At 44.2% G+C, this 24299-nt stretch overlaps 1 protein-coding gene across 1 annotated transcript; it reads right to left on the bottom strand.

Annotated features, from left to right (window-relative positions):
• Positions 1 to 2254: 2254 nt before the first annotated feature.
• TPX2 (TPX2 microtubule nucleation factor) lies at positions 2255 to 21124 on the bottom strand. The gene is made up of 17 exons (XM_075276953.1): positions 21044 to 21124; positions 14867 to 15033; positions 12311 to 12373; positions 11171 to 11285; positions 10067 to 10180; positions 9879 to 9986; positions 9538 to 9671; positions 9294 to 9451; positions 8728 to 8905; positions 8513 to 8651; positions 6848 to 7064; positions 6649 to 6747; positions 4731 to 4904; positions 4501 to 4647; positions 4313 to 4424; positions 3682 to 3869; positions 2255 to 2482 (listed from the first exon to the last, which is right to left on the bottom strand). Exons 2-17 carry the CDS (start codon positions 14964 to 14966, stop codon positions 2372 to 2374), a joined length of 2157 nt encoding a protein of 718 aa, XP_075133054.1. The 5' UTR covers positions 14967 to 15033; positions 21044 to 21124; the 3' UTR covers positions 2255 to 2371.
• Positions 21125 to 24299: the final 3175 nt, after the last annotated feature.

Raw genomic sequence — 24299 nt, 5'->3', positions numbered from 1 at the left:
TGACACTGGGAGCCCAGGCCTCTGGAAGTGACCCCTGCTACCACACCCCCTTACTCTGCTGCAACCTGTGTCTGCGTCAAACATTTAGGCCTGTGCCCCTCCCCTGTGCTGGGCCTGTTACTTCAAGTAAGATAAAGAAAATGAAAGGAAATCAATACTGGGCAAAAAGGCCTGTAATTTTCTCCCGTCAACACACAATGCCAATAAAAGGCTTTATAACATAACTGCACAGATATACATTTTTTTCCCTAGCGCCTGCTGACGTCACTCCCTGCACCAAGTACAATGGAAAATGCTGACTCCAGGGTGATATTGTTTTCTAGGCACAGAATATACCCCGAGAGACTTCAGATCATGATAAAAATACTATTACTGGTCTTTCTTTCCTGGTTTTACCAGATGGAAGTTTTAAGTTAATGTACAAGTTTATTTTACAATGTAAAAAAAAAAAGTCAACAGAACTGTCACCGCAGCTCCATCATGGTGGAGACAAATGACCCCAACTATTCTTTACATAAAAGATTACCGCACTGAGGTCATGCATGCCACTACCGTCATAAAGCAGTTTTGCAGGCTGTGCCTGGTGTACACAAAAAGGCTGTCAGCTGATTTTGCCATACCAGCAGGGCACTTAGATATATATTTTATTCATATTTTGCTATAAGTGGCATCAAATGGATGCAAGAATAAAACTGTTACAGCATGTAAAGGTCTACAAACCTCACTCGGCGTGTTTGAAATACTAGAAGCCCTCATGTGTATCCTAATCCTGCTAGCTCTGACAACCAGTACAAAAGTGAATGGTGGTTACGTTAGCAGAAGTCAGCACTCGCAGTCTCTTTACAATCAAGAAGGAATGGGATCGAATTTATGTATGGCTGTGTGTAAGTGCTCCATTGAACAGTTGCAGTAGACAAAATGTTCCAATAGACTCCCTTAAGATATAAATAGAATCTGTCATCAACTTTATGCAGTCCTCAGACAACCCAGTCTGTCACTTACAGTGGTTTTTGAGAACTTATGGTTTGAAGCTTTCAGCCTCAGGCAGAGAAGAGTTATTTATTTATCTTACTTGTATGGCGCCATCATATTCCACAACGATTTTGCAGACAGTGTCAGTCACTGTCCCATATAGGGCTCCCAATCTACATTCATTGAGGAGTTTCAATCATATGGTGCCGCTGCAACCACCTGCCATGATGGACAGTTTCCTCACTGCAGTGACTGGGATGAAACTGCCAATCACATCAGGTTGGCGAGTGCAGCAGCACCTCATGAAGTCAGAAACCTCTTCTCTGCTTGTGGCAGCAAGTTCTCTAGAACTAGAACCATGGCACAAGGGACAGACCATTGGAATAAGCTTGTCTGTCACTAGCAAGGGCAACATGAAGAGTCCATTCAAAAAGGAAAAGGGCAATAGAATAGCCCAGGGACATGAGGAAAGCTATGCAGTGAGACGTGCTCTCACTTTCTACAACCCCCTTATTCCACCATGATGTTGCAGGTAGCCCTGTTCTACAAATAGCAGGCCCACCTTCATAGCATAGTATATCTTTAGGAAAAAGCACAACATGTACTTTTAGTTGAGTGGAGCTGCAGTATCAACAACGTTGACAGGTAGTGCTCAGAGAAGGGAGGGATGCTCAAAGAAAGCAGCCATGGTGTATCAAGTCGATACAACTTTAGCTAATTCTCATGGTCAAACATCAGCTTTATTTAATGTATACAAGGTGGACAGAAAATTACCAAACAGTTTCTGCTCACTATTCACTACCATGGACTTTCAGACTCCAGTTGCAGGCTACATGCACAAGGCCATGTACACTTGCCTGAACTGTGGTAAAATGGCAGACTGAAATGGAAGACATTCGGGTGCAGTCTGTCTCCTATGACCAGCAGCAGACAGGCTCTATGCACACTACTTTCTCAGACTGCCATTTCCTCCATATAGACATTATGCATTAGTCCAAAAAATAATGGTAACTGTCGCTATAAGCACCAGTGGAAGCCCTTTGTTACTTGCACAGGCATGAACCAGGACATTGAACCAACATCATGAAGAGTGACCATGAGACAAAGAAGCAGACACTCACAAAGCTTTGGTTAACGGCGGTTAAAACTGCATGAAAAGTCACAGGATGTTTATTATGAAATTTCAATGCACACTAATCAAAAAAAAAAAATAAAGACAAAAACAGAGAAAACCACTATAAACATTTTAGAAAGTATTTACAGAGACTTTACATCACCCTCCAGAACATTTCCCATATATAGTAATTTTTTTTCTCCTGTATTTTTTTCTTCAACAATCTGCTATGCATACAGAACCCCTTAAAATTTGAGGTACCGGACCTGGGTGTCACATGAGCTGCTAGATATTAAACCGGTCTGAGAATTTAGGAGATTTGGGTACTGTCAGGGGAACGTCACTTGTTTTGACATCGACCTGTTTGAATTTTCTGATTGGCTGAGCCTTGTGAACCTAAAGTAACAAACATTACAAAAAAAAAAAAAAAAAAAAAAAAAAAGTCAAAACCATATAGCCATATGAAAGTCCACCACGATTCTGTCAGTATTCACCACTAGGGGGAGCACATTGCATACAGATTTATAAAGCTTCTAGTTACCGTATTTTTCGGACTATAAGACGCACCTAGGTTTTAGAGGAGGAAAATAGGGAAAAAAAATTTTGAAGCAAAAAATGGTAAAATATTTAATATATGGGAGTTGTAGTTTTGCAACAGCTGCAAGGCCACATTGACAGGTGACCCTGCAGCTGTACGGGGACGCATAGAGTGTTTTTTTTGCGGGGCCAGCTGTACTTTTTAGTTATACCATTTTGGGGAATATCTATTGCTTAGATCACCTTGTATTGAAAAAAAAAAAAACGGTGGTTTATGAGAATATATATATATATATATATATATATATATATATATATATATATATATATTTTTTTATTTTTTTATTTTTCTAGGGACAGGAGGTGAACTTTTATTTATATTTTTAAAGCTTTTTTTTTTTTACTATTTTATTCCCCCCCGGGTGCTTGAACCTGCGGTCACTTGATTGCAAGTCCCATAGACGGCAATACAACTGTATTGCCGTCTATGGGACATTCTGCCTATTAGTATTACGGCTGGTCATAGAGACCAGCCGCAATACTAATACAGCAGTGACAGGCCTGGAAGCCTCATTAGGCTCCCGGCTGTCACCCGAACAGGTCGGCTCCTGCGATATCGCCGCGCAGGAGCCGGCCTGCAACTTCACAGGTACGGGGCCGGTGGGGACCGACCCCGGGGGAGAAGGGGCCACTGATACTGACCCGGCATCCGCTGTACTAGAGAGGCGGATGCCGGGGAGGGATAGACGCTGGCACAGGTGCCGGGCCTGAGACATCGCTGCGCTCCACTGTCCTGCATGAAGCCGCTGGCTTCATGCAGGGCAGAGGAGCGCAGCGATGTCTCAGGCCCCGGCGTCTATCCCTTGCCGGCATCCGTCTCTCTAGTACAGCGGATGCCAGGCGCCACATTCGGACTATAAGACGTACCCTTCTTTTCCCCCCAAATTTGGGGGGAAAAAAGTGCGTCTTATAGTCCGAAAAATACGGTAAATATGTCTCCATTGAGCTGCCTAGTGGTCATTTTAATATCTGCACAACCAAACTTAGGAGCCACATACCAGTTCATGTCTAAGCCTGTTGATTTCTTCTTTCTCCTGCTCCTCTTGTTTTCTGCGTTCCTCCTCTTCCATGAGGCATTTCTGAGTTTCCATTTCTGCCAGGCGCTTTTCGAATTCTTGGCGCTCCTTTGCTCGTCTCTCTGTAGCTAGTTCAAAGCTTTCGTGTACTATGGAACCAGAAAGGCTCTCTAAGTTTGGAAACAGAGAAAAGAATTGGTGCAACAAGGAGAAAAGGGGCTTTGAGGGAATGTTGATGGGTCAGGGCATTATAACTCAAGCATAGCCTGCTAGCCGTGCCCAGGGATAGGACCAAGAGTTCAGCTAGAAACCAATGGACAAGACACTTGTATTTTTGAGATTTGACTTAGTTATTACAAAGCCCAAATGGACTCCAACTTTACCATGTGGAACTGCTCATGTTTCAGTGTTATATCCAGGGTAAGTGGATACAGCAAGTTAAGTGCACCACTTGGCACCCATTCTCATGAACAATTCTTCTAAATCCATTTCTGAGGTGGCTCTACGCTCTGGTCTATAGATTGGATTCCCGGCTCTACATATCATACGAGATCTATATACTCAAAAATAGGGGTTTAGTTACCATTAACAGACTCACTGCAACTGTCCCCACCTGTCAGTGTCCGGTTGTCTTTCTTGGGAACAAATGGCTCCTGGTGGGTAACAGTGTTGGGACGTGCCTTGAAAACAGTCATTTCTTTCTGTTGTTTCTGCTCTTCTTTAATCTGGAATCAGGAAATAAACTTGTACATTTCTACAAGCAGAAATCCTCACAAAGAGGATAACCCCTGAGAATCTCACCTGTTGCTTCCATCGCTGCAACTTGTGCTCCCCACGTTTATCAATCTGCAGGTCAAAGGGTGCCTGGTGCGTCAACTCCTTTACCTTCTTCTCAGGAAGGGTAATGTGGTCAAAGTCGGGCAGAGGCTGAGCCTTGAACTTTGGAACCTAGGACAGATCACAAGAGATACTGCTTAGACATGTGCAGACCACAAAGCAAATATCTCCCACAAGACCTACACACTACTTACTTCTGGATTTCTGAGCTGGTCTAATTTTTTTTCTTTTTCTTCCATCCTTTGCCGGTCACGTTCAGTGAAAGAGAAAGGGCAACTTTCCACTTGTCTCTGTTCTACCAGCTTTGGTTTGAAGGGTACTCCATAATGGGGCATTGGGTTGGCTTTTATGACTGGCGCCTGTTCCTCCTACAAATACAAACATGTTTAATTACAGTATCTCATACGTGGTAGCTACACTTTTGCACTCCCACTACTCATTTGGCACTTCAGACACCAAAAGTGGTTTCACCTCCCTAACATGCTAAGTAATACGGATCATGTTATAAACAGCTCAGCTACAAATACCCTTTTAAAACCAGCAATATGCTTAAGTGCTCATTTACACAACAGGATTCCATACCCAACTAATGGATTTATTCACTCAATGGTTTCTACAGAAGGACTAAAACATGCAATTTCTTGGCCTTTTACAAATCCTTCAGTTATAAAGTTTACCATAAAAAAAACAGCACAAAACAACACACCCTACAACACTTACCCAAGTGCAGTATTATGACTAACAGGGTGTAAGGCAGGGGTGCTCACACTTTCTTAGCATGTGAGCTACTTTATAAACTGGCAAGGCAAAAGATCTACTACCCACTTCTTGTGGGCGGGGCCATGGGCGGGCCTGTGGGCGGGGTCGGACGGAGTGCGAGAGCAGGCGACAGCGGCGTTCTGTGGCTGCCCAGGGATCCCCGCTGTCTGCTTCTTCACAGCACAGGCTGAGAGTTATCTCTGGACACTGGCAGGCTGGGACAGCCCTGCCTGCCAGTGTCCGGAGATGACTCTCAGCCTGCGCTGTGAAGAAGCAGCACCCCGGCTCCCTCCATCCCTAAGAGCGGGCAGTGCGTCATCCTCCGGAGCTGCTGCTGCCCGGCCTGCAAGTGTCTGGAGTGCCTGTTCACAGCACAGGCTGAGAGTCGACTCTCAGCCTGCACTGTGAACAAGCAGACACCGGGGATCCCTGGCTGCATCCCGCGATCGACCCATACGTCCTTTGCAATCGACCGGTAGATCGCGATCGATGTATTGGGCACCCCTGGTGTAAGGGGTGTTTGACAAGACCAAATACCATTGGTAGCACTTTGGTTTAGTGTAGCAAGTATTGCCTAGAAGGGAGTACTATAGACTTAATTGGTTAGCCTTCATAGTTCTTACAATTCAAAATTCATTTTGACAATACTCTCAGCTTTCCTTTAGCCTTTTAGAAGGAAAGAACCAAGCAATACGAGGTACAGGCTGCATTTGTAACAAATGGCAAGATACACACATAGGTACTTGTTTAGATTTTGGAAATATTTATGCCCTAGTTTTCTGCCCCTCTAGTGCATAATATATCAGAAAACTAAAGTATTATACAAGCTCTGTGCATATCATAATAGGGGGGCTTAACTGATTTAGACATCTGGTTCACTACCATCACTGAATTGCATGGGTGCACAGTATATGAGCTGCTATACAGAGACCTGCCGCTAAGTGACTGATGTTCTGTATACTTGTTTATTGTATGCCAATTATATGGATTGCCTTTGTTGTATTACATTTCATTTAATCAAGTCATGGTATTTAAATGAATAATTGGGGACAGTACAACCCATCTAAAATGTCAAATGCAAATGAGCAATCCATACCCTGCATGCAACTGAACTGCACATGGACTAAATCTGAATTTCTCAGCAGTAAGACTGCACTGCCACTAGTAAGGTTTTCTGCAGCATATAAGTAGTGCTGCCACTACAACATATAAATGGTTTAAGTTGTTTTGATGGCAGTAGACTCGCTTAGGACAGGTTTAATATAGTCCCCATAAGAGAACTGCCACCTGTGACCGTGGTTGAGGAAGCAGGTTACATATGCCTGGTTTACACTCTACCAAAGGAGAACTTGCCTTTATTTCCTCCCAGGATTGTACACGAACTCTGTTCTTGAGTGCAAAAGCTGGAGACTGTGGCACAGTCAGTGTCAGTGCTTTCTTCCCAGGAACCCCCTTTGAGAAAAAAAATAAACACACAGATAAACATACACACACACAAATTCCACATTAAAAAAGATGATAAAAGGAAACCCAGTAGCTGTGAATTACTGACCACTATGTCTGTCAAGATCTTGCTGGGGCAAGGTTTAGAATGGAAAGTGAACTGCTCTTCTTCCTCGTCATCTTTCTTTTCACGTTGCTGAAGTCTCTTTTCAATCTCCAGGTTAAAACCTACAGGTTTGGTGGGTTCTTTGACAGGGGGTTTCTTTGGAAGGATGGGACCACCTTCAAAGATCTTTGTGTTGAGTTCTTGAGCTTTAAATTTAAATCTTAAAAAAATGAAATATATTATATATCACATACATAAAGTGATGAACAGGACACTAAAGTATAATATTACATAGGTTTTTATACAACACCAAGGCTAGGGTCACAGCATTGTTGGAGTCCTTGTAGGAGACTCTTCTGCACATCATGTCTAAAATTGGTAAAGAGAAAAGTCCTGCACTTTTGTTTTTGTGGACGGAAGGAGGTAATTTGATGCCTAAACAGTGGTGTACTCTGCTATAACCAACAACTGTGACCTGCCGTATATACATATACCTTTGAGGGATGTGGACCTCTGACAGTCACAAGACCATCACACAGGACTTATGCTGCTGAATTTTTGCAAATTTCTAAAATACGTCACTATCCTCGCAAGGAGAAAAAGCACCCCTCAGTCTGTTAAACAATTTCTCATGTACATACTCCATATGTGGTCATAATCTGCTGTATGGGTACATGGCTGGGCTTGGAATGGAAAGAACTATTTGGCTTTTGGAGGGTAGATTTTGCTGGAAGAGTTTTCAGGTGCCATGTCACATTTGCAAAGCCCCTAAAGTACCAGTACAATGTGAAGCCCCATAAAGTGACCCCACTTTAAAAATTCCACCCCTCAATGAATTTCTCAAGGTATTACTTTGAGCCCAAGTGTGCTCACAAAAGAAAAAAAAAAAGTTGTATATTTGGACAAACTGCAAGCTTGGACAGTAGGGCTGAGAAGGGATGGCACGCTGTGATTTTTAGTTTTTGGAGTGCAGATTTAGAGGGACTTTCTGGAGGCTATATTCTTTTTGCAGCAGAGCCCTGGAGGTGCTAATAAATTTTAAATTTCCCATTTTGTAGGAGCAATTTTAGGGTCTTTGTAAACTTGACAAGGCATTCACTAGGGGACCTGAGCCAGCAATGCTCTCACCACTAGTTTAGTACTATACACTGCAACAAACGTGTACAGAGAAAGTCAGCCTAAGCAGATTTCCTCCCATCGCAGCAGCATCAACCAGGTAATGAGGGGCTCTTAGCAGCCTGGAATCACTGTTCAGACTCCAGGCTGCTGAAAATTGTTATTTAGCAACCCCTTAGATCAGGGTTAGGGAACCTTCGGCTCTCCAGCTGCTGTGAAACTACAACTCCCATCATGCTCCACTCACTTCCATGGGAGTTCCAAGAACAGCAGAGCAAGTATGCATGCTGGGAGTTGTAGTTTTGCAACAGCTGGAGAGCCGTACGTTCCCTACCCCTGCCTTAGATGCTGCGGTCATGTTTATAATGGAGCAGAGTTAGCTGTTAATTAGAGCTAACAGCGGCTACCGTTGCCACCCAATTAAATAGTGAGCTGGAGGCAGATGTAGGATGTACTATTACATCCATTTGCGATAAGGCCCAGTTGGCCAGGACATAGTAGTATGTCATGTCTCATTAAGGGGTAATTGAGCCAAGCAATTTTGCTACTTACTGCTGCAACTTGGCCAACTCCTCTGCTTCCAGTTCTGCAGAGCTCTTACAAGTAACTGGCCTATTTCGTTGCTTGGTCTGTAATTGAGGGGTCTTTGGATGTGTGAGCTTCAACTTTGTACTTTTCACAGGGGATGGACCTGCAAAAACAATGTATCAAGCAAAAAGCCATAGCACATTAATTCATGCAACTTTACTATTTGATTGCCTACCAACCTTCTATATCTTTCTTCCGGCTGCGCAGGTGGAAGCGCTGTGGTGTCTTTTTGCAGAAAGCTAAAACTTGCTCAGCTGTTGAAATATACTCCCCAGTGGACTCCTCAAGTTTCCTCTTGTTACCCTGAGACAGGTTGAAAGGTTTGGGAATGGTGCGGCCTCCTTTCGGTAACTGGATCTGAAAACAAGAGCAGACATAGCTGGAGTATTGGGAATTTTCATTTTGTCCAAGAGATCAGTGGAGATCTAAGCAAGAACATGAAAGGATCAAGCCATTCACCAAAGTGACAACCTACATAGCAAGTGAATTTCAGCAGGGTTGGCGTTCCCTAGCCTTGTAAGTCCTGAAGACAAAACCGTTTCCAATACAGTGACCATGGCAGGAGAGGTCATTACATGGTACTCACCAATACATTAGGACAAATCACAAGGGATTATCCACTTGAAGCACTCCCTTGGATGTGGAGCACTAGGTTTTGTTTTCCACATTTAGTGCTGAATGGAAGTACCAATAAAAAAAATGCACTTATGACAACATGTAGCCAGTGTTTCCTGTGAATACTCACTGGAGATGGCGGGTGTTTGCGAAGCTCAGATGTAAAGTCCACCTGTTTGTACTGCTCACCACTCGTCTCCTCTTGATGTCGCTTAATACGATCATCTGTGTGGAAATGAATGTCTACAGGCTTGGTGGCCTGAATCGGTGCCTTCTTCAAAGGCTGACCTATAAAGTAGAAGCAAAAACGCTTTAATATATAGGCAAAAAAAAAAAAAAGTCTGTCTTCATGCTACAGTAATTATATTCCCAACCTGCTCCAGCCAAAGCAGATTTCAGGGACTCCTCATTCTTCTTAAGCCTTTCCGCAAGTTCCTGCTGAAGCTGCTGCATCTTCTCCAGTTCTTGTTCCTCAGAGTTCTTAACCCTTAAGGGCATATTCCTTCTCCTAGAGTGAGAAAACAGGTTTCAGAATAGAGCTTTCTGCTGCATCCAGCTCTCTACCTCACAACCAACATAGGCCAAGAAAGCTATCCTGTTAAGTCAAGGGCTTGAGGCACTCAGCATTGCACTTTGCCGTGTAAAGGTTGGCCTCATTTGCAGTCATGAGGACTAAGGGTGGTTTAATCTGTGACTTCAATAAGAGAAGACTTACTTAAGTACTGTTGGAGTTGATGGCAGTGTCAGCTTGGACTTTACTTTAGGGGAACTTTCCAGCCCTTTGTTGATGCTAGAGTCTGTGGATTTGCATTTGACTGCATTCCTAAAAAAGAATCACACGTTACGAACCAGAGAAGATATTGTCTATTGGTTAGAGAATGCTGAAGCATATTAGACACCTACAGCCTCTGTCGCTTATAGGGAGGGTGATCTTCTTTAGGTGTGACCTTCTTCCTTTCAGCCCTTATTTTTGCCATTTGTTTGTTCCGCTGTTGTGCAGACAAGCGTTTTGATGACCTTGGATTTAAACAGAAAAAGCACCACATTATACAGAAATTTCATATCAGATTCAGACTGGATTAAATTTGAGAGATTCAAAATGTTCAATAATTTTCTAAATACTTTTCATTTAGACCAGTAGTTTTTCCCCTCACCTATTTAGTTAAAAGGTGTCCCATTATGTGCATGTTAGTAAAGAGGCACACAGCTTATAAAATACATGGTATGGTATACAAGTTAATGCTAGACTCATCAGAAGCACAAATATCTTGTCAGTGGGGGTAAAACACATTAGTCTAGCGTTCTAGATGTTTAAAGGGGTTGTTTGGGATGAACCCAAAAACAAAACAAAACAATAAAACACTAATTATTGAGATCGCTGGGCTGGTAAATTGACGTTATGTTTCTGGATAGTCATCAATACTCTCCTCATTCAACATCATAGTTGCTCATCTTCATTCTTCTGGGAACGGTGAGTCACTCCCTTCTCTGCCGGCGTCACCGGCAGATGAAGAGAAGAAGCCCATCTACCAAACATGCACAATAAAGCTCTTTAGGCTCTATTGCGCAGGCACCGCAGAAATCCACAGAAGAAGGAGTTGGCAGGACAGAAGAAAGTGATCTTCACGACACAGAAGACAGGGAAGTATAATGGGATGGGGCAGGCTGAGTAAGTTAGGTTGGTAGGGGTAGTAGTCCATGGAATAACTAGGGAAATAGGGAGGGGTGTGAGAGGACGGGGGAGAGAGAGAGCTAAGACAGCAGGAAGCTAGCTACTCAAATGCAGAGGATTGTCAGGAGCTCCCAGAGAAATTCAGAAATCACTCAAAATAATGCTAAAGGTACTTTGGTGCACTTAACTCATTAACAGCAGCAATTTAAAAAAAAATTATTCACCTGGTAATTGTTAAAAAGGGGCCAAAATTAAAAGGACAATTATATCATTATGCTGTCCAACCTCATTGATTTGTATTCTCTTAACCGTATGCAACCCTCCATGAGCGTTACCTTCTGGCCTGCGTTTTTGGAGTCTTCTGTTTCTTGACATTTTCTGTATTACTATTGCTTACTGTGCTCTCATCTGCAACAACAATCAGGGAATAAAGTACAAATGTATTAGGGACTGTCACCATAAACGAGAGACAATCCAGCCCTGCAAATGGGTTAGGGTCACCTGAATCCAATCATCACTTCCACTTTTCAGGCTATATGATGTCATGTTCGCCGGTCATATAGGCCATTTGTAGTACAGTGAATAGGCTGCAATACAATACCAGACATCTGCTATAGAGATGTATGGCAGTTTTTTTCTATGAAGAGGCAGTAGTGCTCAGATGAGTGCTGTTTCTTCAAAATGCTGTTCAGTGGATGAGCTGTATGTCAGGTCCCTACCAATGTGAGTCATCAAGTGACATATTAAACAGGCAACATATAAGTGTCAGGCTCACCTGAATAGAATGACTCCTTCATGAAAATTTGTGCCTCCAGTGACAATATATGCATTTCCCCAATATGCGAATGTGAAATCTGGAGCATCAAGAGCAGCTCCAAACTGCTACACTCCACATTGACCTAATACACTGGTGTGAACACAGGGCCAGGAGAGATTACAACAGCTCCTTGGCTGTGTCACTCAAAGAACTGGGGAGGGAAAAAGGGCACATTAGGGCAGTGTGGAACAATGGGATGGCCTCGTCACTCCCAAAGGCTCATTTGTATATTGTGAAAAATTAATATCTGTAATGGAGGCACAAATTTTCATAAGGGGGAAGGGGGGAATAGCAAGTGCAGTGTGGGGTACAATATAGGGTATATAACTTATCAGTGAAGATCAAGCAAGGCTAGGTTCAGATTTCCTATTGTAAAAGCTGTTGCTCTCATCCATCCTAGTGCAACAGACATAAATGGCACTAGGATGACAGATGCAGACAGAGCTGTGTAACATGACAAACCTAACGCAGATTGAGGAGGCTCAGTCTACATTTGTCATCCCAGCACCATTGAAGTCCATTGCTGTCATTCTAGGATGGATGTGAGCAATGAAGCCATGGAAATCTGAACATTGCCTAACTCTGTAAAAAATAAAGAATATATGTACACTTTCTGAAGTTATGCTCTGTGTGTAGATAATCCCTTTGCCAATAATACCTGCTTGTGTCTGCGTTGTGTTCTCAAAGTCTGGGGGAAGGTTTTCACCATCTGTCACTTGATCTGCAAGACAACAATTTACAGTTCACACACGCCATTAAAGAATATTAAACCTTTCATAAAACAAATGAACAAACCAATAGTATAGTACATGACCATTAGATAACTTAAATCGGCACTTTAGAAGTCTCCATCTCTGTAATCTCCTTTTTTTAGCTGTCTTCAGAGCTGGTGGGTGAAAACTGGCTGCTATGACTTCTGGCATAGATCGATGAGCAGACCTTTGTTTTTGGCGTCCTAACTTCCTGATTGTAGAGAACTACTGACCAATGTTAATTAGAATTAAAGGGATTCTACCATTAAAAAAATAAATAAAAAAAAAATAAAAAAATCTCTTTTCTTCTTGTTAACACATTGGAATAGCCTTTAGAAAGGCTATTCATCTCTTACCTTATGCTGCCAGAGAACTCTCTCCAGCGACGCCTCCATCTTCAACAGCAACCCCCTCTTCTGTCGTCTTCTTCCGGCTGAGGTCACACTCCGCTCTTGCGCAGTACGCTCCTGTAGTTCCCCGTGGAACTACAGGAGTGTACTGCGCATCCGCGCAAAAAGTGGAGTGTGACCCCAGCCGGAAGAAGACGCGGTTGCTGATGAAGATGGAGGCGTCGCTGGAGAGAGTTCTCTGGCAGCATTGGGGAAGCCCCCAGTGCTGCGAGAGACCTAATTTGCATACTAGTGAAACCGGTATTTCTACCGAATGGCGGGCCGGAGACAACTACTAAAGGTAAGAGACGAATAGCCTTTCTAAAGGCTATTCCGACATGTTAACTAGGAAAAAAGATTTTTAATGGTAGAATCCCTTTAAACACTGAGTGATATGCTAGGTTGACGCTAGCACCAGCTCTTCATTGTTTGTGTCTATAGGGGGACCCGAATGACAGAGACCGACAGAACAGCGGTTACACATGCAGCCCAGCAAACTCCCTTGACTATAATTTTGTCTGTTGAGTGTCCTTCAGTTTGAAACAAGCAAGCAGGACTTGTCTCCACATTTTGCAGGCGGAAAACCTGAACGGAGTGCAAACGCTGGTATGAATTCAGCCGAAGTGTTGGAGATTTTTCACCACTGCTTTCAGTTCCCGCCGGTAGCTACTTCTTACACAGATTAGATCTCAGTTTTTGTTTTGTTTTTTTAGGTCCCCAAGCTGACCCAAAGAACAGAAAGACAAATGCTAGTGTGTACCTACCATTAGTTATACTGTAAAGGGGTAAATGGGCATGACCTAAATAATCACCATTAATCGTAAATCAAGGTAAAGTTCCGGGTAATCACAGTAATAAAGATTTTGATTTAGGTCATAATAGCCCAATCCTTATGTTAGATATCCCCCAAGTGTGTATAAGTCCACAGCATCCCAAGATAGTAATATTTATCTCATATGGTGAAGGAGAAGAGAAAAAAAAAATAAAAATTGCAAATTAACATTTTGGTCACCTAATTGAAAAAAAAAAAAAAAAAAAAAGTCACAGAACATTAACATAAGCTACCCTGCATCCTTAATGGGTTAATATAATGTACTGGAAAACTGAAAAAAAAAATTCAGAATAGGATGGAATTTGATTTGCGACACTTTCTTGTTGGTTTATTTTTTTACGGTATTTCCTGTGCAGCCAAAATGACACGTTCCCTATATTCTGCAAGTTGGCACCTTTACAGAAGTACTAAAATTTATAGTTTGGATCTTTTCTATATTTCAGTATACAGGTCCGCATAAGGAGTCTTTTTTAAAGCCATATGCACATTTTATTTATACCATTTTGGGCTGGGGGTGTCCAATGCCTTGATCACAGCCAGTTTGGCTCACCGTATGAGAAAAATATTTGTATAAGGGCAGGTTCACACCTGCGCCCGAACTCAGTTATGCAGGTTTCCTTGAATGCTTTTGAAAAGTGTCCTGCCGTGAGCACCCGTGAGTATTTTGTGCTCTCCACGGCGAAACCCTTTTATTTAACCAGACACAGTCAGACATGCAGGACTTTGTGTCCAATAAAAAGAAAAGAAAAAAAAAAAAAAAAAAAAAAAAAAAAAGTGTTGCCGCGGAGAGCACAAAACGCTCACGGGCGCTCAGGGAATGCAGGTTTCAGTCTTCTGCCGGCAGAAAACGGGAACCTGCATAACGGAGTTCAGGCACAGGTGTGAACCCACCCTTAGTTGGTAGTTTTCAAATGCAAAGATAACTAGTGTGTGTTAACTGTGTGTAACTAGTGTGTAACTTTACTTTTTAGGGGTTTTATTTTTTTTTACCCTATTTTAAGATCTCGCCCCTCCCTAGGGAATCTTGAACCCCAGGGGGTCTGATTAGTAATACAATACTGCAAAATCCATACACTTTATTACAGGTAGCCAGTTATAACTATATTGAGGACAGGCCTGGAAGCCTTCAATAGGTGGAGAATCAGGATAAGTGTGCCACATATAAAAGTTTTTTTGTATTGGGTAAAAGTAGGGGGGGGGGGGGGGGGAAGAGGGGACCCACAAAAACACAAAACACTCACCAAACCAGGAATCTGCATTCTGATCATCTTCATGGAAAGAACCAAAGTTGATATACGTAGAAGGAGCATCATAAGAGTAGCTTTCCTGTAAGCCCGACATGACTTGCTCCTCCCTCTCTGGCCAACAATTCTTCTTGGAATGAGTAGAGCTTATTAGCCTCCTGTAACTAAGATGGAGAGGATTACAATAGACAACACTGCTGAAAAGACATCTAATAGCCCATTTATGCTCTCCTCACACATGTACAATTACATCCCCACTACTAACTCTCTATACCACCCTTCAAGTATAGAAACCCCCAGGCCATGACTCTCCTCGAGTCTATACTACCCAAATTTGCTGCCCTAATTATTGGACCCATCACCCATGTTTTACCATTGCATACCTTTATTAGGTTCACCATCAGCCTCCTCCATTTATAACTACCTTTATTTTTTTTTTAAATGTAAATTGTGAGCTCCAGATAGGAAAAAAAATAAAGTACATTGTGATCCCTATCAGTATGTCTTTGTAGAATGGGAGGAAATACAGGCAACAATTGGAAGAACATACAAACTCCTTGCAGTTGTTGTTCCTGGTGGGATTCAAACCCAGGACTCCAGCGCTGCAAGGCTGCATTGCTAACCACTGAGACACCATGTTGTTCCCATTTATAATTACTTTTAACCCCCCTCACTTATACTTAAAGGGAGTCTATCAACAATAAGTTGGTAACTAGTAGAGGCGATTCTACTGCTTACAAACATGTCTTAGTTGTGAAGCCCCTTTTCAAGTCCATTACTGTGTTATTCAAATGAATAAAACAGTGATTTACATGAAAGGGACTTCAGCACTGACCACCACAATTGGATACTGTAGAATCACCTCCGAAAGGTACTGCGATTAGGTTTACAACCAATTTACTGCTGACAGACTCCCTTTAATTTCATGACCCTTCATATCACTGACCACTCCAAACATTTACAGTCAGAGCTTCTGCCTTCAGTTTTGTTACAGTGAATCCTTCTATAGTACCCTACATAGATTCAGAATCCCATTCAATCCCTCATCTAGATCAGGGGCATCCCGATTCTGACGCAGCATAATACAATACATTGCTCCCCAGTACTTTCCACCATGCCATTGGACAGATCAGTAGATTTTGCCTTCCAGCACCATCTTTTTGTTGATGACCTCCTCCCACAACATCACCTGCACTACTACTAAACACTAGTAACTGCCTTTGTTGCCTCCAACCCAACAAGTTTTCCTTAAAGGGGTATTCCCATGTACATAATCATATCTATATCTGCATGCCATAAGACGGAAACCACAGACCGGGTCCGACCGTGAGCGTTGTATGCTCTCTGCCGCGAAACCTTTTTTTCAATCCGGACACAGAGTACTGCATGTCCAACTCTGTGTCCGGATTAAAAAACCCGGTTTCGTGGCGGAGAGCACAAAATGCTCACCGCCGCACAGCTGTCTCACCCATTCAAATGAATGGGGGACAGAGACTCCTGCAGGTTTCCATCTCCTGCTCTGTTTTATGCAGGAAATGGAAACCTGCAGTACGGAGAGGAGAACGCAGATGTGAACAAGCCCTTAGTGGTGACAGTCTTATCTTGATCGGTTGCCATGGATACGACCACTAATGCAGAAACTTTCTATGATCTGCAACTTGTCAGGAACCCAGCCATGATTTTCTTATTGTACCTGGGTTATCAGACAGGGACATTACATGTATAAGAAGATATCTTGGCCACAATAAGGACATCATGGCTGATTTTCTGACCTTAGAAAGTTTCTGCATTGGTGGTCGTATCCACAAACGATCAAGTTAACAGACTGTCACCACTAAAAGTTAGAGAAAATCTTTAAAACTCTCCAGAATTTTTAATTACTTATATTTGCTAAAATGTTCAACTTTTAATCATCTACAAATTAATAAATAATTATGTAGATGGGAATACCCCTTTAAGTCTGAAACCGAACCTTTCAAAGACTGAACTACTGGTGTTTCCTCCATCTACCAACAAAAATAACTCCAATATTTCCATTTCAGTCTGTGGTCTTTCCATAGCACCAAGGACACATGACCACTACGGATGCCTCGGAGTTATGCTTGACTTGTACCCTTGCTTTTCTTCCTATATCCACTCTTTTGCACCTACAAATATATCTCTACAATTCAAACCTCACAGCCATACTGATTTATTCTCGACTTGAAAACCCATCTGTAGAGACTTAATGTAATCACCTCACCAAACTTTTCCCTCTACAATCTGTCCTTAGCAGCAGCCATGCTCATCAGTCTACACGATACACCAATGAATCCAGTCTGTGCCAGTCACTGTACTTGTATATTTACTATAGAATGCAATATAAACTTATCACCCTTCTACACAAAGCTCTATTGCACTGCATGCCTCCACATTTCCTCCACCACTTGTCTTTTACCCGAGACCAAAATCTTCTATAATCAGAACTTTGCACGTCCATCTTAAAGTATTCTCCTAAGTGGTACAAGCTCTTTGTAATGCTCTATTCCAGATCAGCCACTTTCTAGAGCTTAAAGGGCATCCTAAAAAAAAACAGTTCTTCAGACAGGCCAATCATGTATGCTCACCAAAATAACCCTCCTCTGTTCGCCCCTTGTCCCATCACAGGACATGAAGCCTTTAACAGAGTACCTTTCACGTCCTCTGACATTGGAAGTTGCATACCACCAGATAGCTGAAAGCCGTCAGTTTTGCTGGAATGTTCCCCAGCTGCAGAGATATCAGTGCTGTTAGTTTCAGTACCGATCTCACTACACTGTCAGAGGGGCTGGCCTCACAGCACAGCCTCATCACTGGGCTGTGAGGAAGGCCCCCCCCCTTCCCCATACAAGATTATGGAAGGGTACGATCAGAGGGTGTTCCCCGCTGCCCAGAAATGTCCCCAACCATCCGGTGTCCCCCACCGTTGTCAGTCTAGCGAGGCCCAAGTATTGTTCCAGCTGAAGTTCTCACCACATGTAATCATTAAAGGGCTCTGTCATTGGGAACACTCATTTTTAACTAAACATAAATGCATGGCCTTTAGAAAGGCTATTCCACATATACTTTTTGTATGTAAATCGCATCAGTAGTTTTTGAATTAGCCAGCTTTTATTTATATTTTAATTAGCCTGCAACATGCATCTGGAAGTCTCAGTGAGCACTGTCTGCTATGTGTGAGAGCAGGGAAGGCTGAGGAGTCATCAGCAGCCTACACACACACACCAGACAGTGCTCACTGAGACTTTGTTTAGTTAAAAATGAGTTTTCCCCAATGATAAAGCCCCTTTAAGGCCTATCAGCAGCCTCATGTCACAGGAAAGGACCCAGGACTTCACCGGTGACTTATGCGAGTGACATCCTCTCCTGTGACTGCTAAGGCCACTGATTGGCCTAAGTTGTCACTTGCAGTGAAGACTTCCACTGGACCGGACAGCAGAGAGTATTTTTTTTTTTTCAGGTTTCATCTTGCCCATGCTCCAGCCCCAGTACTAAAATATCTGGATAACCCCTTTGAATATGGTGGCCGTTCATGAACTGAATTTTACAGCAAACACCTACACAACAATGCACTGATCACCTGGTCTACAAAGTTATAAAAATATTTTCCCCTTAGGGTATGTTCACAAGGCAGAAAATGTCATGGAAACCTTTTACGCCTTGTGAACAATCCGCGCGGCTAGCCGATACAGCATTGGCATTCTGTTGTAGCATCCCGCTCCTGATTAAGCCCAAATAAATGGGCCTAAAAAAGAGCGTATCTCGAGTCGTGGATAACACAGCAAGATAGGGCATCTCACTATTTGCCATTTTGCAGGCAGATTTTGAGGCGGATTCTGCATCAAAATCTGCCTGCAAAAAACTCAGTGTGAACATACCCTTATGGTGAATGCTGTATGGTTAATGGGGGAGGGAGAAACCCCCCCAAAAAAAACTAGATACTTTTAGAAAGCCAACAGTGAGCTGAATTCACTTAAAATCACCCCACTATCAGAAGGGAATTCCTCTCAGCTCAGCGTCACCATACTGTAATGTCAAAAGGAACATTCCTTATAACCCAGTGATGAACTATGAGGAACGCCCTTCTGACAGTGGGGATATTTCGGTGCCGAAACTTGCAGATACTGGGAAAGCCAACAGTGCGCTGAATATCAAACTGCACTTCCATGAGGACATGAAAGGTTTTCTTTAAAGAGGACCTTTCATGGTCTGGGGCACAGGCAGCTCTATATACTGCTGGAAAGCTGACAGTGCACTGAATTCAGCGCACTGACGGCTTTCCCGATCTGTGCCCGGTGTAAAGCGCTATCGGTCCCGGTACTGTAGTGCTTTACAGTCAGAAGGGCGTTTCTGACAGTTAGCCAGGGACGCCCTTCTGCCCAGCAGTGCCTATCGCGCTGCACAGTGTGAGCGGGGAGGAACGCCCCCTCCCTCTGCTCACACAGCTCGTCCATAGACAAGTATTATCAGGAGGGGAGGGGGCGTTCCTCCTCGCTCACACTCTACAGCGTGATAGGCGCTGCTGGGCAGAAGGGCATCCCTGGCTAACTGTCAGAAACGCCCTTCTGACTGTAAAGCGCTACGGTACCGGCTATTCTTCTCCTACCTTTAGATGTCTTCTCCAGGCCACCGTTCGGTATAAATCCCAGTTTATGTCAGTATGCAAATGAGTTCTCACAGCACTGGGGGCGGACCCCAACACTCAAACAGCACTGGGAGCATCTCCAATGCTGCAAGAGAACTCTCCAGTGCCACCTCCATCTTCTTTAGGAACGGGCTCTCTTCACATCTTCTTCCGGCACTAGCTTCAAACTTCTAGGCCTAGGGCAAAGCCAACTGCGCATGCCCACCAGCCACAAGAAAATGGCCACTTACACAGTATTGTAAGCGGCCATTTTCTTGTGGCCGGCAAGCATGCACAGCCAGCTGCCCAAGGCCTAGTAGTTTGGAGCCACCGCCGGAAGACGACACGACGTTCCTGAAGCTGGTGCTAGAGAGTTCTCTCGCAGTATTGGGGACACCATCAGTGCTGCGAAAGAACTCATTTGCATACCGAAAAAAAACAGGATTTATACTGAATGGCAGCCTGGAGAAGACATCTATAGGTAGGAGAAGAATAGCCTTTCTTAAGGCTATTCCGACGTGGTACCTAGAAAAAAAATAGCATTTTAATGATAGAATCCATTTAGAACTGCATTGGATGAGATGGCTCCCCCTCCACTTGAAAAGTGTAACCTAGGTCCCACCTCCCACATTACCCCACAAGATATGATGCTGTTTCAGACTAACTTTATATGTCCAGGCGCCATCTGCACGTTTAAGGATATGACTGGTGATGGCTCTCAGTTTTATGTTTGTGTAATGACAGTAACCTCTATTACAAAATTGTCTGACCAGTGTATAAGTAATGCTACCTCCTATGCCGCCCCTGCTACCTCTTGTGTCACCCCCTCCACCTCAGATTGTAAGCTCCTGTGAGCAGGGCCCTCAGTCTCATTGTGTAACTTTCTTTATAATGTATTTTTTTGTCTGTACTTGAACCCTACAAATTGTACAGTGCTGCGGAAGATGTTGGAGCTATACAAATAAAATGTATTATATGATATACTGGCTTCTGCTGACAGTATTCCCCTTAATACCTTCCAGCTACCACCAATATCAGAGTTGTATACACAGTCACTATATTACCAAGCCCAACATATCCTATCTCCTAATGTCCTACATCTCTATCACCCCTTCCCATATACCCCCAACATACATCACATTCTAGCACTTATCCCACCCTAACCTCACATTTTGGTCCTTCTTACATAGGCAACCAAGCCTAAATCCTAACACCCCTGTCTCAGGCACCCATCGTTATGGATGCCCCCAACCCATTATAAAGCGTTCTTCTGAGTCAAGTGACCCCAAAACAGAGCTCCGTGATTCATAAACTGCAGCTACGCGGTAAGCTAAGACCCCTGACCACCCTATACGCCGCCATAACACAATAAGCTGCAGCTTTCTTTCTTACTACGTGGTAAGCTAAGACCCCTGAGCACCCTGTACGCTGCCATAACACGATGCAAACAGCACCAGGAGAATGCGGGAAGCCCTCACGTTCACAATACAAGTCTACCAGCCGGCACAGACCCAGGAGACCCCGTTACCCACCGGCTCCGGTCGACTCCCGGTCTCCAGGGCTTCTCACCGGCCCAGCTGCTGCTCCAGCGACGCTCCCGCACGTTACCAATTTGAAACTACTAGCACATTCCAAACTAACCAATCAGATCGTCCTTCCTGAGAGCCTTTTATGATTGGTCTGCCAATTGAGAGACGGAATCCTGGGTATTGTAGTTCTGTGGTACATGAGCGTCAGTTACTAAGCGCGAGTAAGAAACTACAGCTCCCAGAATGCCTTGCGATTGTGTTGCGCTCAATGGTCTTTCCTGCCCACCATGTTATATGGGACAAACCTTCAATCAGTTATGTGTTATTGAATAGGCGCAGGCTGAGATGTGCATTATATTCAGGGCTGCCACCCAAATATTCTGCACAGGATTATTCAGCCAAAAAGGGGCTGGGGTTTGGGGGGCGTAGCTGTGCATGGAAGACCAGGGTTATTTTAGTTGCTGCTGCTACAGTCCCCTGATTGATATAAACAGAAACCATCCCATTTGTATCTGGGTTTACAGACATTTGTCTGGGTGAGCTAGGGTGACTAGTGAATAGCAGGTAATGGTAAAAAGTGAGTGTGGCCTTTAGAAAGGGGCACAGATCCATATAGTCAGCCCCATATAATATTAAAGGGATTCTACCATTGAAATGAATTGTTTTGGCAATCACACGTTGGAATAGCCTTTAGAAAGGCTATTCGTCTCTTACCTTTAGATGTGGTCTCCGCTGCGCCATTCCTTAGAAATACTGTTTCTTACCGGTATGCAAATTAGTTTTCTCGCAACGATGGGGGTGGGCCCCAGCGCTGAGAATGCGATGGGGGCGTCCCCACTGCTGCTCGAAAACACGCTCCAGCAACGCCTCTATCTTCAGCTGGATCCTCCCCTTCGTCGTCTTCCTTTGCGTCACCTCCGACGCCTGCGCAGTTGGCTGTGCCAGTGAGACACCAGCAGAGCCGAGTGCGCATGCCGGCCGGCGGCCATATTTTCAAGGCCGCAATTGCGAGCACACGCAGTACGCTCCTCGAAGTCTTCGCTGAACAGAGCGTACTGCGCATGCTCAGTAAGGTCTGTACAAACCTCCGATGCGCAAGTGAAGTCATCCAGGCTTCGGAGGGTCTGTACCTTACTGAGCATACACAGTACACTCTGTTCGGCGAAGACTTCGAGGAGCGTACTGCACGTGCACGCAATTGCAGCCTTGAAAATATGGCCACCGGTATGCGCAGTCTGCTCTACTAGTGTCTCGCTGGCAGAGCCGACTACGCAGGCGTCGGAGCTGACGCAGAAGGAAGACGACAGAGAAGGGTAGGATGCAGCTGAAGAAGAAGGCGTCGCTGGAGAGAGAGTTCTCGGGCAGCAGTGAGGACGCCCCCATCGCCATTTGAGCCAGTGGGCCCGCCCCCATTGCTGCAAGAGAACTCATTAGCATACCAGTAAAAACCGGGATTTCTAAGGAACGGCGCCGTGGAGAAAACGTCTAAAGGTAAGAGACAAATAGCCTTTCTAAAGGCTATTCCGACGTCTAAAGCAGAAAAAAATAGCTATTTAGTGGTAGAATACCTTTAATGTGAGGCACATGGAGTTACTAACACTAAATGAATAACCCCAAATGCCTGACATTAGTAAGGATAGTAACTTCAGCATGTACCTGTGTGTTTTTTTACTTTTCCTTTGCTGGCCGCTCTCCTCTCCTCCGGGAGCCTTTGCAGGGATGCAGACGGCAGGAGCTATCACTATAGCAGGCAGAGACTTCAGTGATTAAGCTCCACCCCCTGGGTTTCCTTCACCTCTCTCATTGGAGGTCAGTGAGAGAAGGGGAGTGTCCTTATGCCTCAGCTCTAGCAGAGCACTGAAGGGATGCTCCGACTTCATGTAATTCTTGCAGGTCCTGTGCTGCTGGCGTGCCAGTGAAATAAGCCAAGGAGTGCCACTATTGGCACGCATGCCAGATGTTGCCGACCCCTGTCATAGATGCTTCTCTCTCACACATATTTGTATTACACCAATTTTTGATGTTTTCTCTACATTTCTTGCTACCTGAGATCTTTCCTTGCTGTCATTTCCACTAAATGATTCCTATCAGTGCATAATCTTGTATAGTACCTAAGACATCATCACTGTGAACTCTGCACCCACTTCTCATGATTGGCTAAGGCTAGATTCACACTTACGCCAGGCTCTAGGTCGGACGGAAAAACAGTAGGACATTTCTCTCCGCTAATTTCCGGTGGAGTTTGCAGCAGAGGCTCCGACGCAGATGTGAACCTGGTCTAAGAGGCTGTCAAGTGATGATGGCAAAAGTGCACCTAGGCCACAGATCATGAGATCCTCTACTTCTATGCTGTTCTTCTTCATGGTTTATGTGGTGATGGCCATTTGTGCTACTTAAAGAGGACCTTTCATGTCCACGGGCACATGCCGCCAGAAAAACGACAGTGCACTGAATTCAGCGCACTGTCGGCTTTCCTGTTATGTGCCTAGTCTTGCTGGGCTGTGAGGAACGCCCCTCCAGACAGTACTGTCCATAGCCCTGTATTGTTAGAGACATCACTCTCGGGTCAAAACCCGCCTGCCACGACCGTCACAGTCGCTGCCTCCCCCTCCGGAGTCGGCTCAAATGAATGGGCCGAAACCGGAGGCTGCTTCCGCCTGAAAAGAGAGCAGCTCGCTTCTTTTTTTCCGCTATTGGCAACATGCCAATAGCGGAAAAAAGAACACTCGTGGTCTCCATAGATCAGCATTGTATGGAGGCGAATTTTGAGGCAAAATCCGCTGTCAAAATCCGCCTCCTTGCCCCCGTGTGAACTAGCCCTTAGTGTCATGACTGGACAGTAAAGAACGCCCACTCACAGGGCTACAGACAGTACTGTCATGAGGGGCGTTCCTCACAGCCCAGCTATACTGTAAGGAACGCCCATCTGATAGTGGAGAGATATCAGTAACGGCACTGATATCTCTTGCCCCGAGACACAAAACGGGAAAGCTGACAGTGCGCTGAACATAATGCATTTTTGGCTTTCTAGCGGTATATAAAACCGCATGTGCCCGAGGACATGAAAGGTCCTTTTTTATGAATTGCAGAAGCTTCAGTTTTATTACAAACTGAAACTTTTGGAAAATTTGGATCAAATCGAGCTACTTACAAACCAGTTTACCCTTCTCTAGTTGTCACCCTACGTGATGACCATTCAGCTTAGCAGCACTTGTACACATGACCTTCCAGTACCATTTTAGCTCACTTGGTACCCAGC

Source organism: Leptodactylus fuscus, chromosome 6, assembly GCF_031893055.1.
Source record: "Leptodactylus fuscus isolate aLepFus1 chromosome 6, aLepFus1.hap2, whole genome shotgun sequence".
Lineage (NCBI taxonomy): Eukaryota > Metazoa > Chordata > Amphibia > Anura > Leptodactylidae > Leptodactylus > Leptodactylus fuscus.
This window is presented reverse-complemented; position numbering and strand designations above follow the sequence as displayed.

Bases quoted from the DNA above. Each gene is read 5' to 3' on its own strand.
- TPX2 (XM_075276953.1), bottom strand. From the start codon at position 14,966: ATGTCGGGCTTACAGGAAAGCTACTCTTATGATGCTCCTTCTACGTAT. The intron at 12,374-14,866 runs GTGAGTGTTTTG...GTTGTCTTGCAG, and splicing joins GAATGCAGATTCCTGGTTTG to ATCAAGTGACAGATGGTGAA. The intron at 8,652-8,727 runs GTTGGTAGGCAA...TTGTTTTTGCAG, and splicing joins CCGGAAGAAAGATATAGAAG to GTCCATCCCCTGTGAAAAGT.